This window comes from Bombus flavifrons, chromosome 12 (genome assembly GCF_040668555.2).
Source record: "Bombus flavifrons isolate JBK064 chromosome 12, iyBomFlav1_principal, whole genome shotgun sequence".
Lineage (NCBI taxonomy): Eukaryota > Metazoa > Arthropoda > Insecta > Hymenoptera > Apidae > Bombus > Bombus flavifrons.
This window is the reverse complement of record NC_138453.1, coordinates 9,377,082-9,394,457: the sequence shown is the minus strand read 5'-3', so window position 1 is coordinate 9,394,457 and position 17,376 is coordinate 9,377,082. Positions and strand designations below refer to the sequence as shown.

At 42.0% G+C, this 17,376-nt stretch overlaps 2 protein-coding genes across 5 annotated transcripts in view; both read left to right on the top strand.

Moving 5' to 3' along the window:
* Nucleotides 1–17,376, top strand: part of dtn (transmembrane protein 132C dtn) — an 81,058-nt gene that overhangs the window by 27,794 nt on the left and 35,888 nt on the right. For 3 of the 4 annotated variants that reach the window (XM_069124676.1, XM_069124675.1, XM_069124677.1), the window contains exon 2: nucleotides 6,460–6,702. The exons of the other annotated variant lie outside the window; for it this stretch is intronic. In XM_069124676.1, coding sequence (XP_068980777.1) covers nucleotides 6,460–6,702 — 243 coding nt within the window. The remainder of the gene's footprint in view (nucleotides 1–6,459; nucleotides 6,703–17,376) is intronic. 4 annotated transcript variants of the gene reach the window in all.
* Nucleotides 11,238–14,495, top strand: LOC138185612 (phospholipase A2-like). Its single transcript, XM_069124684.1, has 4 exons — nucleotides 11,238–11,659; nucleotides 12,128–12,287; nucleotides 13,150–13,308; nucleotides 14,239–14,495. Exons 1-4 carry the CDS (start codon nucleotides 11,485–11,487, stop codon nucleotides 14,315–14,317), a joined length of 573 nt encoding a protein of 190 aa, XP_068980785.1. The 5' UTR covers nucleotides 11,238–11,484; the 3' UTR covers nucleotides 14,318–14,495.

The following is a 17,376-nucleotide window of genomic DNA, read 5'->3' as shown; positions in this document are numbered from 1 at the left end:
CTATTTTCCACCTTCCAATGGGTTATAGTGCATTACGAAAGTATTCCAACGCTTATCACTGAAACTGTCCATTTGCGGATTCGGTCTCACCGATACACCGGTTGCTAGAATATGTACTATACTCAATAGATACTTGGATCAAGCGGATTTATTCTTCGATTCCTTGCTACAATGTTGAAACATCTCATCGAATATGCTTTCTGATGCTATGTACGTGCTCGTAAATTATATGTTATTTTATTATATGCTGTACGCGTGTGGTCGTTTAAACGCTTGTTCGACGCTTGGTATTAGTATGGTTTTATTAACGCGTAAATAAAATAAGGTAAAGTTAAATTAAATGAGGACCGTCAGTGTCGTAGAAAATATTTCGAAATTTCATTAGCATTCTAATTAGACTGTCACGAGAGCAATAAGGGAATCAAAGTTGTTGCAGAATTATAAACTTTACCAATACGAGCACGACAGCCGAGACTCGCGACGATATTAATAAAAATTCAGAATATTCCATATAACGTAATATATTCATAAAACGTATCTGCGAGTATCGAAATACTTTCACGGGCCTGTGTGTGTGTTTGTGCACGAGCTTCTTTCGCGTGTTTCGTGGCGCATTTATGCCGGAACTTTCATATAGAATGACATATTACGCGATAAGAATTTGCCAGCGCCAATTCTTTCTTCCATAGCCAGGGTAATTTATACTATGATAATCGAGGTAATAAACGACAGGCAAATAAAACTTGTGGTTCGAGAAGTTTTCCTAGATTTTGACGATCGCTAACTCTGGCCAGCTAACTCGTTGAAGATCTTCGATTAAAACTTTTTCCACCATCATTTTTTCTTCTTTGAACACTCCATTCGGCGTAAATCTTTGATACCTCGACGAGTCGTTTTCGATCGTGGGTTACGATAATCTTTGCGCACCGGGCTTTTTGATTATTCCTTGCGACGCTTCGGACGCGTCATTCACCGGAAATGCGTTGGATCGTGCAGAATGTTCGTGGCATTTCCGACGGCGCCAGCTTTCAACGCTTTTCACCTGGCCAGTAAATGCTCGGCATACCTCTACCCACCTAAAAATCAACACGTGTCCCACAGGCGCACCCCAGAGTTGGCCTCTGCACAAGTTGCCCGTACTTTTATCGCATTGTGAAACGGTGGAGAGCGAGAAATCATGAACAGGAACAAACTCCGCTTTCGCTATCTATATCGTATCGCGCGAAAGTCTATGAAGAAAACAGCACGAGACTGCGATAAAATTGCCAGCCGTAGAGTTTCTTTTTTAACCCTCCGGAGATCGCGTTTGATCTGACAGAAACACCTGACACTTTTGTCGTAAATATTTTTTGATGGTTACAGCGTACAAATAGTTGACGAAATTTTTATGTCGCTCATCGATTAATAACTCTTTGAGCATCCACCGTGGAAAGCTTTTTTATCATGGTGTCTTAGCGTAACGCGAAATGTAAATACAAATAACCAGATATTTATTATCGCGGTATAGTCGTAACGATAGTAGAGAAGAAAATTATTGCCATCTCTTCCCCCCTCCCACCGTGGAAGAACGAGTGTTCCGATACTTGAGCGATGATATACAGCTATAGGTAGGCCAGTTATACCCATAAATCATTTATATTTCACGAGTACTCTTTTGTATGAAAAATTTCTATATCTCGAAGAAGCAACGAAAAGGAAGATCGGAGAAGCGAAAAGTGAATACGAAACGTTTAGTATCATGACCTCCGCGAGGTTAAGGAAAATCCTCGTTCGTTTTACGCGCACGATATAGCTAACATTTGCCAAAATATGTTGCACGATCCTTAGGAGAGGAAATGGTCGCGTGCATATTCCGTAGGTTAGATATTATCGCTAGGAACCGGCCAATATTCAGAGTGACAAAGTACGAGGAATTAGGGACAGGAAGGTAAAGCACAGCGGAGTAGCGCTCGATCTTGATAATTTGACGAACAGGCAGCGAGGTCAAAGGACGATATCGATAGGCTTCACGAGGCTGATTATTTTCCCGATTCCGGCGCATTCAGCGCGGCCGCTATTAGTCTCTGGCAGCTGCGATGCCAAGGCCATTCCCAAGGGACATTGGAATTGCTTCCGCTCGTATTTGAACTGGCTTTCGATATTCATGCGGCCGAAATGAAGGAACGGAGCCGTATATATCAGGGCCGTGTACCTTCGCGCCGGTTGGTTCCAATTGTTCGCGTGTAGAGGTGTCCTTTTTCTGTGCTCGACGCCGGTTGAAGAGCCCACTCGTCCCGATCGATCGATTGGAAACTATTCCCGGCCATTACGCCGGAGTAGTCACCAGTGGGAGAAGGACGACTTCACCGGGGGAGGCCTGTTGCCACGACGGAGACAATAAACGAGGAGAAAACGCGCGTGGCAAGGGGCGGCGACCATCCTCTCTCCCTCGTTCCACTGAATACGAGTGATTCATTATGCATCCGACAACTGCAAGATCTGTGCAAGTGCAACAGAGGAAAGTACGTACGCGCAACAGAGCGACAATCACGGTAACGATGGCCTAATAATGGAAACAAACGGTAGCGAATCAATCGGGGCCATTTTAACGATCGATGTGCCTCGAGGGTTGCGACTGTTTCTTCTTTTTCTACGCGTCGATCGACGTCGATTCGCTTTGATTCGCGGATGGCTCGTTCCTCCATAGACCACGATACGGATCTAACGAGGCATAACGGGTAATCGAGCACGAGGAATGACAAGTGCGTTCTTCTGTTCGTAATTAGCAAGACACCTGTCGTTTCTATCCGAATCGCGACAATTGATCGAACGTACGAGGAAAACGAAAATTGGGATCTCGTGAACGAGTATATAACGAGTATATGTACGAAGGGAAACAATTTGTCGAAGCTGTTTGAATAAATTAGAACGATATAGTAAAATTTGATAAACGTAGTCTCGATAAAATATTATACAGGGTGGTTGGTAACTGGTGGTACAAGCGGAAAGGGGGTGATTCTGCACGAAAAAAGAAGTCGAAAATATAGAATAAAAATTTTCTTTTTTTATTTTTTTTTAATTTTTCCATCGAGACAACGATCTACAGTGAGATCCGTTATAACGAGACGTGATAAAGTGCACGCGTACCGAGCGAAAATTCAAAGTCGATTTTCTCGAAAACAAAGCCTCAAACGAAAAATTTTTATTCTATATTTTCGACTTCTTTTTTCGCGCAGAATCACTCCCTTTCCGCTTGTACCACCAGTTACCAACCACCCTGTATAACGAGCATATGTACGAAGGGAAACAATTTGTCGAAGCTGTTTGAATAAATTAGAACGATATAGTAAAATTTGATAAACGTATTCCCGATAAAATATTATATAATAATATTATATAATAATAAATAATGGAAAAAGCATCTTATAGGAACAGGTTGTTTGCTTTCGCTGGTTACATTTTTGTGTATGTATTTTGCTCCGTTTATATCCATCGAGTGCGGTAAATCGGCGTTTCCTCGTGTAGTTCAATAAATAGACGAATCTTTTTTCATTGAGTAGGAGTTTTCGTTCGAGATTAAAAATTCAACGCATCGCGCACCAGCGATGTTCGATATAACAGAAGCGTAGGAAATTTAAGCGGATAAAAAGTAAATGTCTATTTTTCATCTGGATCGATTCGCCTCTCGGTATTTGCACTTTCGGTGGCTTCCTTTTTATCCCAGATATGTTTCTAGTTACATAGGTAAATAGTAAATACGTTTCACTTGGCGACTATCTAAATGGAATATTGGAGAAAAAGAAAATTGAAAGAAATAAACGAGTCTCGTGGAGACAGTGAAAAAGAAACGCGTTAAATTACCATTTCCAGTGCAAACAAAATCTCAAGAATCTAAATACCGAGAAACGGATGGCACGTGCTTAATTTAACATTCCCGGCAAAGTACATTTTTGCATAATTCAAATACGTTTCTGACGCGAATTCGAGAAGCAAAAGTCTCCGTGGAAACGCGTTTCAAAGAGCTGCTGCTGTCTGTCGAGGATTCAATCCGGCATAGAACTATACAAAAAACGGTTCTTTTACAAGCAACATCAAAGCATTTGGGACGGCCGAGTTTGGCAGCAGTCTCGGTCGAAGTTGAAACTCTCGCCGCCGTCAGAACGAAAAATTCGACGGTAACGATTTTCGAGAGCGTAATATCGAATCAAAGCGCAGACAGTAATCGGTCGTTCGTCGATTTTCTATCTTCATCAAAGATGTCAGATATTTACTGCGCGGAGCAGATCAAGATTCCACCGACGTACCCGTACATTATAAAACAGTATGCGAAAGCCGCTATTCGTACACAACCGTACGATCTTCTGCAATGGACTTGCGCTTATTTTCGAGCCCTTGCGAACAACGATATTCCCCCTGTCAAAGTAAGTGCCTAACCTGTTCGTGATTTTTCTCGGATTTTTTCGTTTTCTCTTCTCGAGAGACGTTAAAGGAGTTGTTGCGGGGGATGGGGGTGAAAGGATGACGCAAGAAGAATACAGGGGATGATAGCTAAGATCGAGAAAAATGAAATAGGATAAGGAACTCGAGCAGAAAAATCGTGGTGCGCGTTTAATCTCGCCGGTTTGTCTCGTTCGAAGATAAAGCGAAACGTGTGTCGCTGACGTATCTTTTCTACATCCCTATTATCTTACAAAGGGATGATTAAAGTTTATTCCAACGGACGTTCGTTCCTTTTCGAGTGCTTGTTCGAGTAGCCTCGTTAAACGTAATCTTTTCTATCGCTTCCATTGTACGTTATACGTTTAAAACCCCGTCGATCCGTATCGCATAATTAAGCGGATAGATAAGTAAATCAATCCGCCGGCTAAATTTAATTATTCAAGTTCGGTTAATGGCATTTCGTTTGGTTTGCATGGTAGAGTCCGTTTAATCAGTCTCGAAGCAGCGCTAAGAAACGTGTTCCATAGGTTGAATCAGATTTTCCAACACAATTAAGAATTTCGTACCAAGCACGATTAATTCTCGTTGGCTTTCGAGCACGGTAACTTTCGTTATACCTTTCAGTGTGTTTCTGCCATCGTGGTACAAACTGGCGAAAAGAGTGAAAAGTAAGTGGAAAACGTAGAATAAAGATTTACGTACGAAGCTTCGGTTCGCCGTGATTTATCGCGATTTGTATTGCGACGATCGTACATGTACGAAGATCGTGAATCGAGGCATGTAAATTGAAATATCGATCGACTCAGGCTCCATCGAGGGTCATTAACAGCGTACAAATTTTTTGTTCCATAGGAATTTACCGGGACTTTGTCAATTCGTTCGCCTAGAATCTAAATTTCCCAGATTTAATTGCGATCGGTTCGATTAACCAGCCAGACTGAGGGAAATCGATTAACTTGGTTAATCGAAACGATCGCTGTAAATTAATCCGCTCGGTCGAGACCGCTGGCCGTTTATTGGCCACCTCCAACGCCCACCTTTTCAGGATTTTTCTTTTTTAACGTTGATGCATTATAGACGACGTCCATGACCGGACGCGAATAGAATCCAGTTATGGGATTCCAGCCTTGAACTATCGGATTTCCCTATTTTCCTAGTTTCTTCTCTTAGGATTTTTTGCTCGCGTCGAACGACGAAAGTAATCTCGGTCTGACATAAAGCATCCACGTCCGTGACCCGAAACAATACTCGAAGGATTCCGGTCCGGCCGAGACATTGCTCGTGCTATTTTTACACAGGGTGTATAAATCTCAATCTTTATCTCAACAAAGACGTTCCCAGTAATGCTTATTTTGTTTCCAGAGAGAGAGAGAGAGAGAGAGAGAGACATCTTACGATGTCCGTTGGCTAACATGTTATAGCTTAATAAATTCGTCACGTACGAAACTACAACGCCTACCTAAATGAAAACACGTAGTTACGTTAAAAGAAAATAAAAGTCATCTTGAAATCTAGGCGTTCGCCTAGATAAGATTTCCGAGCTTCGTAAAATAAGCTGTCTCCTTCGAAATAACTTCTACTTGTAACATATTTTGTAACGACCAATAGTTAACAAGCTAACCACGCGCGAATATAAAATAGATTTCGTGCAATCACCTCTGTATCGAGCTTCTTGCCTTACTTTCTCTCTGTTGTTTTAAATAAGCGTTAAGCAAACGGTTATTAACCGGCGGGAACGAAACGGCGTTGCAAGGTCGAAAGAAAATTTTCACCTTCGATCGTCGCGTTTATTTCTGAATTACTATCGTGTTTACACGCGATCCTTTAACGGCCTATGAACCCACGCCTTTTCTTCCGCTTGCGTAAAAGCGATCGATCTGTCGACGCCACAGTCGTTACAGTTTACAGTTTACGCTTTACGTTAACTCTGCGTGATCGAGTTACGGGCATTGCCTATGACCTATCGTCAATAACGTAACGTCCCGAGCAATTGTCCGGTTGGTGATCATAGATCGTTAACCTTGTGGTATATCTTCTTAGGAAAGATTAGAGTACCCTCCCTTCAGCCATCCGTCAGGTATCACACCTGGCTACCTGAAGACCCTCGTGAACGTGTTCGGTCACGTGGAGAACGTATGCCTGAGAAGGATACTGTCAAGCTGGCAGGGCATCTCTTTACCCGAAACCACCCTTTTCCGAATGTTGCTGGTAGGCAAATTTTTGGCCGAGAAAGAGTGCGACTTTTACAAATTCCTGGCGATCGCTTGCGGATTCTTGGGCAAGGTAAGCCGTCTGGCCTGAAAATAGCACCTCCCTCCCAACATTCTCGTATGAAATACCTAAAATAGAGCGTGCCTATAAGCCCACCTCCTCCTCTAGCGTGTGATCTTTATTGCGTCCTAAGAATAGTATTTTTAGACCAGACTCGTTCATCGATTTAATAATCTCTTGGTACCAACGTACGTCTCGTGATTGATGAAGCAGCAGCGGTTTTTATCGCGTGGGTGTATCGCTATAAGCTGGCATAAACACAGGCACTTTTTCAGCTCGGTCGGCAACGAGTCGGCAAGATCATAGTTTTTACCGCAAGGTCGTTTATTAGTCTAAAATAATTATATCTCTTGGATCCTCTCCACAAGAAAATTTTGTGGTGGAAAACGCGTAACGGATAGAGATAGTTCGATCTTTCTTTCGAATTATACGAAACGTTATCTTATTAATTTATCGGAACGATTTACAGCGAACTTATGCTCGAGACAAAACGTTCGACTCGTTAATGAAATTTTTCTCCGCCGTGAAAGAGAACGTTTCTCCGGCCGTTTTGTATCAACGGTCTTTCGAAAATACATAAAATTGCTGCGGACGAGGCACGTTCCTCCGCCATGTATTTAACTCACCGGACCTTAATGCGAATCGATGAATCATCGTTACCGGCTGAATTAAATTAATCACTCGCCATTGTTGCCGGCTACCAATTCGCGCCGATTCACCTACATCCTTTGTGACTTACCCCCGCAGAATCTATTCGAAACGATGATATACGTGTGCGAATTGCTGACGGAGGAGCCAGAAGGCGGCTCGGCGATGATAACCGTGCGAACCTTCGTCCGCCTCTACGAGTATCTAGCGATGCTCGATTGCAGCGGCGAATGCCCCTATGTGATAATGGAAGATGACACGAAGGAGATTTCACCTCCCAGTGAGCCGTCCACCTTTACCAGCACCTTCGACTCTAGACTGTATCTTGTGCCATCCGCAGTGGAAGAGGTAAAAAGCGAATTTACGAACACGTTTACACCGTGGATGATTCATCCACCGTGAAAGAACGGAGAATTTATGCCGGAGATCGTAACGCTCATAACCTGGATTAAACATTTTTATAGAGCAAAGATCTTAGATAGTACGTTGATCTAAATTATTTCGATCGTCGTAAATAGCCGACGTTCTTTTCGCTTACGCGGCGATAATTATCGACGACGGAACTTTCCTTCTTCGGGTTACCAACGAGGTAAAATTAATTCGTCGATGTAAAATTCGTTCTTTGATCGATTACTCGAAGACTGGTTTCGTTGGAAACTATGGGCTGTTTACTCGTTACTGGACAAATTTGGACGTATCACTGTCGCTTCGCTATGAATCATCATGCATTTGATTCATCAGAAGTGGAGATTTGCCCTACTTTATTCATTAGCCACTTTAGACATTCGCTTTGACTGGGATACAGACGAAAACAGTTCTCTACTCCTTGCGCTGTTCTTTAATCAGTTACTCGAAAACTAGGTTCGTCAGTAGCAATGGCTGTTTACTCGTTACCGGACGAGATTACGCTTATCACTGTGTCTCTCCACTACGTATGAATCATCCATTCACTTGGATATTTTGTACGCTGGTCGTTTTACACGTTCGCTTCGCATGAAATACGAGTATGGATGAAGACAATCTCCACGCCTTTTATCGTGGATGAAACATTCGCGCGTGGAACGTTGTAAAGCGTAAGTTCACTTTAATCCCATTTTTCATGGAATCGGAAGTTCGATTCGCTGGTCGATACGCGAGTACATCGTTTAATAGAGAGGAAAAATGTAGCTACGTGTGCGTTGTGTGGCGCGATGTACAATTCGGTCGGAGATTATCTACTGTGGTTCCTGGTAGCTTATTCGACGAATGGCGAATGATTTTTCAGGGTATTCGGCATCGGTCGCGATTAATGGAACGGAAAAGGTTGCGAGAGCAAACGTGGGACTCGACGAGCTCGTCGAGTGCTTCCCCGGCAATCACCAAATATAATTTCGTTAATAACGCACCGATGCAAATGGAATCGCCGCGCAATCGAAACAGGGCCAGAGAAATAATTACTCGATGCGTGGAACCGGGTGTTTCAGCGCCCTCGGTAAACGGCGAATCGCGGATGCGTAGCGCAAATTTACAGAACGTACTGATTGTAGCATATTTTAGCGGAAACGCTGCTTTTCCCTGGCGTGAGTCGAGTTAATTCAGTGAAAATCGATGGGATCCGAAGGCAGAGGGTACCGATACTCGGCTAATTAATGCTTTTGCCAGTCATTTTTCTCCGTTCTCTCTCGTTCTCCGACAAACACGCCACTTTTAATCGAACTCCCGTCAGGAAGAAGAATCCGGCAAGCTGGATGTTTGCCCGTTTACTCCCAGCGAAAGTCGATCTTCCGGGATCTTACAAGTTTTGAAGGATTACAGCGGTGACGCACGACCTTCCGAAGTTGACGAAGCGCAGCAGGAAGTCGCCGTTGAGGCGCTAAAAGACCAGATCGACGTCGGATCGATGGTATCGGAGAAAGAGGTTCGTAAATAAACGGAACGTATCGGATCGTATAAAAAATACGAGCTGTGGATAAAAGCGCTACTTGGTTTAATTATGTCGCGGTAACGAATGTTGAATCGCGTGGATTGGATAGCTGATTTTCTACCTCGGAGGAGCGTTGAAAAACCGTGTCCCTTTAATTTCGCTTCGGGAATGAGTTTACTGTTTGCTCGTCGTTCGTTAAACGTTACGATTTTTCTCTGCCAGCAGACCGAATGGTAATCTTGCAATCGTTTGCCGACCGTTCGGTGTTTGTTTGGCGACTGAAAAAAACAATTAATCGTTGATGCGCGGCTGATTCCCTGCCATTTTTAATACAACGTATCGAACGTTTCGTTTAGCGAGAAACGAAGAGCGAGAGTCGCGTTAACGTTGGTCGCGATTCGTCGCAACCTGCCGTTCCTGACATCCGTTTCTTCGACACGGACTACAGCGTTTACGACAGAGACTCGTTCCTGTATTACGGAGAAGAGGATAGAGGGGAGACGACGGTGTCGTACGAGGAAATCGATGACTACGAACCCATCGGGCTCGAAAATATCCTTCACGGTATTTGCGAATGTCTGGAGCCTGTTCGTGAGACGGTACGCGCCCCGACGCCTCCGCCACCCGACCCTTTCGAGGGGTTTCTGGAAAGAATGAAACAGGAGGTAGACGAAGGCCGTCTCGAGATGCGTTTTCGAGTGGAGGGAATCGGTCCACCAGTCTCGACAAATCGCATTACAGCTGTGAGTCTGTGGCTGTCAGACTGTGCTCGTCGCCAGGAAGGGCTGGTTGGTCCGCGAAATATCAGACATTTTCTTTGCCCCGATCTCGAGGATTGCCAACACGATAGCAACGTGGATTGAATGCGATCGATAGCTTGCACCGTGAGAAATATATCTGTCACACGATATATCCGTAGTTGAGTGGTCGCAATCAGCTAAAAAGAGTATGTACATTAATCCGATAACGTTGAAATTCTTGTCTGGGTTCGTGACATATTATAGCGGATCGCGAAAGTAATTTGAACATTCACCAGGGGACATTTTTTTATGAATACGTTACATGAAACTTTTTGAAATCTCATTCGCGACACGATGAGACAGTACTATCGTGATTATAATATTTGTAAAATTTACAACCGACACAGAAACGTGTATAGATGATGTTCTTTACGAACATATATTTGGTAAAAAAATTAGCACACATATAATAAATTTAATAGAAAGCCAGCATACAGCATAGTCTTCGAGATATGTTTAGCGATGGAAATGGCCGTACTAATTATTGTTACTTACTGATGTGGTAACAATTGAACGTTCAAATATTTGGCGAAATGTATTCACGTAAAAAATATCTTGTATCTTCTATACACTCGTTACGAATTTTCAGATTCGTTTCAAATTTGATCAATGTAATCGCCATAGTCGTGCTTCGTTACAGCGTTAATGAAATATTTGAAAACATTTTGCGTGACTCGCGTAATATGTTGGCGTTAATTTGATATCGTTGAAATTTTTGTCTGCCGATGTGACACAGAAAGAGACACGTGTTGCTGGGACGCCTCCGCTCGTCCTGAAGCGCGATACACGTACATGCCCCTGTTCACGTTCGTGATCCGCGATTCGAACTAACGAATAATTTACGTTGCAGAGATCATTAAAATATATAGACGGACGAATCGTGCGCGGCCACCTATAAAACATCAACGTGTTTCGACCGTTTGCGTTTTATTTCGCGCCACGCAGAGATAATAACCGTCACGAAACGCACGCAACACACGCTGTTTGCCTTTTAACTCGGTGCATAAATTACGGCTGGTAACAGTCAAATTTATGCACGTTTCGGGCCATTTCAAATTCCTGTCGTGATTCGAAGTTTCGTCCAAATTCGTCGCATTACACGTTCGCTTCTGTAATTGGTTTTTCGGCGTTTTAAAAATTTTGTTGGCCGATTATCGCATGGCCCGGGCGTAATTTCTAAGAATGAACGCAATGAAACTGGGCCATAAATGGAAAACACTTTCTCATATAAGCGTAAGAGACAGCCTACTGTGCAATTGTATTCCGAACATTGTTGGAACTTTCGCTGGACAAAATTTGGAGAAAAAGTATTTCAAATATTACTTAAAAAAATTCTGATCGGAAGGAACCACTTTTCCTTCTGTTTCTCGGTATTTTCTCGAGTTTTTGGGCCTCCACCGTATTCTCCTCCGTTTGCTTTCTGGCTGTTGTTCCACGTGTACCATGCAGGTCCTTGGATTGTCATGCGTTTTCGCCCTCTGGCTCTCTTCCCGCGTCTCTGTTCACGCACTTCAGCCTATTATGTTCAGAAATACCGATCCATTTTCTGCTACTGAAATTAAGGACGGACTGTCGGAGAGATGGATTCCTTTTTACAATTATTCTGGGATATTTCCAGGTAAAGGCAAATGTAGACTTTATATTTTCTATGTGCATCATGGATGATTCACTCACAGTAAAAGATCGCTTTCGTCTAATACGAACGTCCAAACTGACGAGCGGACAAAGTAAAGTCAGTCGCTGCGTACTTTTAATAAATTGAACGAGTGTTCGTTAGAACAACATTTCAGAACACGCACGGCTCTCATATTCGATTTTTGAAGATTTTATCAGCAAAAAGTATTAAAAGTTCCTATGCACAGTGTGAGTGGGTAAAAACCATTGACTTTGCCAAGAAATGATCACACTCTTTAACCATTATCTCAATAAATTTCATCTCGAGCATATTTTGATAAAGTCAATAGATAACGGGTTATTTCTCTTTTTACTGACTCACCCTGTGAGTCTATTCGTTATGTATAGTCTATATTATGTATAGTCTATTCTTTATGGACGTTCTCCATGTTCTTATATTCCCTTCCTGCAGGAACATTATGGTGCGGTATGGGTAATATAGCAAGTGGACCGAATCACTTAGGACCTTTGAAATCAACAGATGCATGTTGCCGAACTCACGACATGTGTCCCGATATAATTGAGGCTTATAAGACGAAACACGGATTGACTAATTTCGCCTATCACACCAGGTTTTTTCTTAACGTTGTTCGTTGTAACGAATTCTTTCTAGCGCGAAGCCCACGGCATCGGTGCTAACCAAAAGGAAGTTTCTTTTCTAGCGCGCTCGTGTTTCGAGGCAGACGTTCGAAATTAATTCTTCTTCCTCGGAGCGACGTTGTTTCACGTACGGGGTGCACGATTTTCCTACAGTGTCGCACAGAGCGAGACTGTAACGTTGGCTTTCAAGCCTGACGCGGACAATATCCAAGCCGTTAAACGTTCTACTTTTATCATAGAACTACGCGAATGTTAACGAGCGCGGTAATGTCAGGTTCGCGTGAACGCCTACGCGGAATTTTCGTCCGGAATCGACCAAATGTCCAGTATCCAGTGAGAAATTGCGCACGATTAGACATAACGCTATGCGCGAATTGTAGGCGTGCCTAGCCGGTTGCTACCTCGTATGAATCATTCGCCGTGCATATCGAACGCTAGTCGAGTCGAGATGAGAAGCCGGAATTTGTATCTCGGTTACTTTTCCTTGCAAGCTGCTCCTTGAAACTCGGAAAATGAAACTCGTCATCGAGCAGTTGCGATCCCATGTAGAACTTTCATCTTGCAAACATACTATTCCATTTAAGTAAGTTTCTTACTTTTCTAACCGAACCGTGGGTGCCATAATACGTAGGATCATAAGGTTCCTACTACTATTTATTCGATAGATATGAAAATACATTAAAATTTTAAACGACTTTTAGAAATAGCTTATTCGCTATGAAGTAGTTGGAGTTAAGTTTCGAATGTTCCTTCGACTGCAAGTGGTTAAGTGTAAACGTTTCAATAAGCATCAGGAGACGAAGATAAAAGAAGATTTGGAAATTTGTTCAACAGGTTAAGTTGCGACTGCGACGAAAAGTTCCGCCAATGTCTTAAAAAATCGAAAGACGAAATAAGTGCCCGGTTAGTAGGATTCGGCTATTTCACCGTAATAAGAACGCAATGCTTCCGAATGGATTATCCTATCGTGGACTGTATAGAAAGATCCTGGTTGTAAGTTTAATTACCGTTCGATACGGACGAATGATTTTTTTCTCGTGAATTTCAGCGAACAAAGAGCAGAGCATGACGAAATAACTTTTCATTCTCTTGCACGATAATTTATGAAATAGTAAAATCAATGGAACAGAGAGAGAGTTACAATTTATATATTATTGATCTCATGCTGAATTGTGCAATTTCAAATCAAATATAAGGGCAATCGAATAACTTATAGATTTCATTTTTAAAACTATTTTATCATCCATCTCGTTACTGTCACACGAGCATTTATTATACAGGGTGGTTGGTAACTGGTGGTACAAGCGGAAAGGGGGTGATTCTACGCGAAAAAAGGAGTCGAAAATATAGAATAAAAATTTTTCGTTTGAGGCTTTGTTTTCGAGAAAATCGACTTTAAATTTTCGCTCGGTACGCGTGCGGTACGTTATAACGGATCTCACTGTAGATCGTTGTCTCGATGGAAAAATTAAAAAAAAAAAAATTTTTTTATTCTATATTTTCGACTTCTTTTTTCGCATAGAATCACCCCCTTTCCGCTTGTACCACCAGTAACCAACCACCCTGTAGATTAATATTAGATACATAGTATTAGTCCAATTGTGCAAGAGATTCTAGTTATGTAACGAGCACCTATGTACAAATTTAGAACAATATACTGCAACGTATGAATGCTATACTTTCTAGTATACAGAATAATGTATACAGAAATGCTCAGAAATCGCCGCAAGAATACCCGATCGAGTATATTTCCTCGTACAGTCCAATGGACTGGATTATGAAATATACATGAAACAAAGCACGCTCGTATCACGCAGTCTCGCTGATCTGTCACAAATACAATACATATTCGACTAGCAACGAAATAATCGCGCAGAAATGCAAACTACAGTCACCTCAAAGACAATCTTCTTACAATTACAGTTTGAGACGTTGTAAGAAGTACCAGTTCGATACGAAAGGTCAGAAGAAGTATCAGTGGTTCGATTTACTTGAATACTAATCCTAAGGACGATCCACAGACGACATCGAGTATCTTCAAAAATGTCAATATTGTAGAACTCGACTTGTAACAAAGTTGCAAAATAACAGCATAAGGATATAAATGTCACACCCTATCAAAATTACGATATGACGCAGATATTCACAGGCTAAATAAAACGTTGATACAACCTTCTAAATTCACAGAATAAATTTGTTCCTAATATCCCGTCAGATCGAGGATTTATTAAGACGATAGGAGAAATGCGCGGATCGCACGAAACTAATTTTGGCTCTTAACACATTCACGTCCGGTGGCAACAACGTGTTGTCAAGTGTTAGTGTTCGATGATACCACGTTAGTATCGTACGGAAGTCGATCTTTTGCCTAAACTATACGAACTTGGAATTTTCCCCCCCCCCCAAAAAAAAACACCAGCTACTGATTGAAGTTACTAATAAATTTGCGCGGGCGGCGAAGCGTTTATATAAGCAAAAAGTGGGTGCAGAAGTGCTGCGCATGTTTGGCCATTTTGGATATTCATAAAAGTATTTTTAACAATGTTATACAAGATATCTGTAGATGTTTTATGATCGAGCAATTTATATTCGCGCACGTTAAAGATATAAAGATAGACAATAAAAAATTATGAACACATTCGTTATTATCATCGATGGAAACAGATCGTATTTTGTTTCTTGCACTTATGTACAATATATTTAATAATACGATGTACTTTTTAGATCAGAGTACGAACATTTTGCTTAATATGACGCGGGAAACGAAAGTGCCAAAACAAACGAAAAAGAAAAGAAAAAGGGAAAAGGAGAGGCTGTAGTTTGTTCACGAGATTAATCGAAAATAATGTGCTATATATTCTATGTGCATAACCGAAAGATAATAACCATCACGAACCGCAGGTAACACACGTTCTTTTAACTCGTAGATAAATTTATGCACGTTTCGTGCCATTCCTGTCGTGATTCGATCATTCATTTCAAATTTGTTCCATCACATGTCCGCTTTCGTACTCACTTCTCGACGTTTACAAATTTTATTGGCAAATTATCGCATCGACCGAACGTAATTTTCACGATCAGTGGCGCTGAAACTGGGTCGTAAATGGGAAATATTTCCTTATATAAGCCTAAGCAATAGCCAAACGTGCACTTGTACTCTGTTTATCGTCGGAAGGAACCGCATTTAACTCTGCTTTACGGCATTTTCCGAGTCTTTGGACCTCCATCTTCTTTATTTTCGCCTCTTTTTCCGCCTGCCGTTCAACGTGTACCGTGCGGATCCTGGAATTGTCGTGCGTTCTCGCTCTCTGGCTCTCCTTCCACTTCTCTCTTCGCACACATCAGCGTGTTATGTTCAGAGATTTGCTGACAATGAACTGATAAAACCATCGGAGAGGATGATATTCCTACGTACGAAGCAAATTTGGACTTTACGCTATGGAAGTGCATCGCGGAGTTTTCATGCACCGTGAAAGACCACTTTCCTCAGCCAAAAGACGAATGAACAAAGCAAAGCCAGTAAAGTACATTTACATACATTTGATAAATTCGGTGGATCATCCTGACGTATTCGTGTTCGTTAGAACAACGTTCTACCAGAACACGCATTCGCTGTAATCATGTCCCGATAGAGGAAGAACAGCGTCACATGGCTACGATAGTTTTCATCATTTCCGACTCTTGGGAATTTCGCGAAGGAAGCTATTCGTTATTCGTGTTCTTATATTTCCTTCCGCTAGGAACATTATATTGCGGATAAGGCGATAAATCAACCTAGAAAACGGGGATGCAAGGGAATGAAACAGACACGTGCTGCCGAACTCACGATTCGTGTACCGATCTAATCGTGGCACTAAATGTAATTTAGTTACATTAAATTAGTTAATTTAGTTATTACAATCGGGAGGATTATATAATTCTCCCGATTGTACCAGCTTCTTCCCAACTTTCTTCTTCGTCCTCTACGCTTTTCTCAAACTTCTTTTTATCGCGATGCTCGCGGCATCGGTGCTGAATCAGAGAGACGTTTCTTTCCTTGCGCGAACGCATCTTCGGGCAACCGCTTTGAATTAGTTCTTTTTCCTCGGAATAGCGGAGCGACGGTTTTTCTCACAAGGAATGCACGATTTTCCCGGAGTAGATGACAGAGGAAGACTGTAACGTCGCTTTGCAAATTATACGCAAGCAACGTCCGCGTCGTTCAATATCATAGAATATCATAGAAACAGGCGAATGTTAACGATCGCGGTAATACCGAGTTAACGCCCACGCGGAATTTTTGTCCGGAATCGACCGAATGTCCAGTATTGAATGAGAAATTAAGCGTTTAGGCGTAACGCTGCGCACGATTTGTAGGTGTGCCTGGTCGGATGCCACCTCGTGTGAATCATTCGCTGTGAATGTCGTACTCTGGCAAAGTCAGAATCAGAAACTCTTTGTTGCCCGTTGAATTAGTACAGCGATCAGTTCCTTGCGAGATTCTTCCAGGAAAATGGGAAATCATACTGTGTCTCAGGCAACCCTTTGCAATCTTATGCAGAATTGCTATGGACGTTCCATTTCATTTGTTTCCTTCTTTTCAATTTCAACGTACAAAGCGTTTCTTACTTTTCTAGTCAAATCATAGGAATATGATACACAGCAGTACGAAATGTATATTATTTATGCCGAAGATATCGAGATACATTAAAATTTTAAACAACTTTCAAAAATGGTTTATTCCACTGTGAACTAATTGGAATTAAATTTTAAACGTCCCTTCCAATGTAAGTGGTTAATCGCGGAATTTCAATAGCAACGCGGAACGATGGAGGGTTGATATAGAAAGATAAGTAAATGGAAAATAGGATTGGACATTTGTACAACGGGTTAAGTTGCGACTGCGACGAAGAGTTTCGCCGTTGTCTTCACAATTCGCGGGAAACAATTAGTGTCGAGCTAGTAGTAGAAACGTATTTCACTTTCGTGTTAACGAAATGCTTCCGACTGGATTATCCTATCGCGCTGTGTAAAACCAGATCCTTGATGCAAGTGTAATTATCGTTCGATGCGGACGAACGA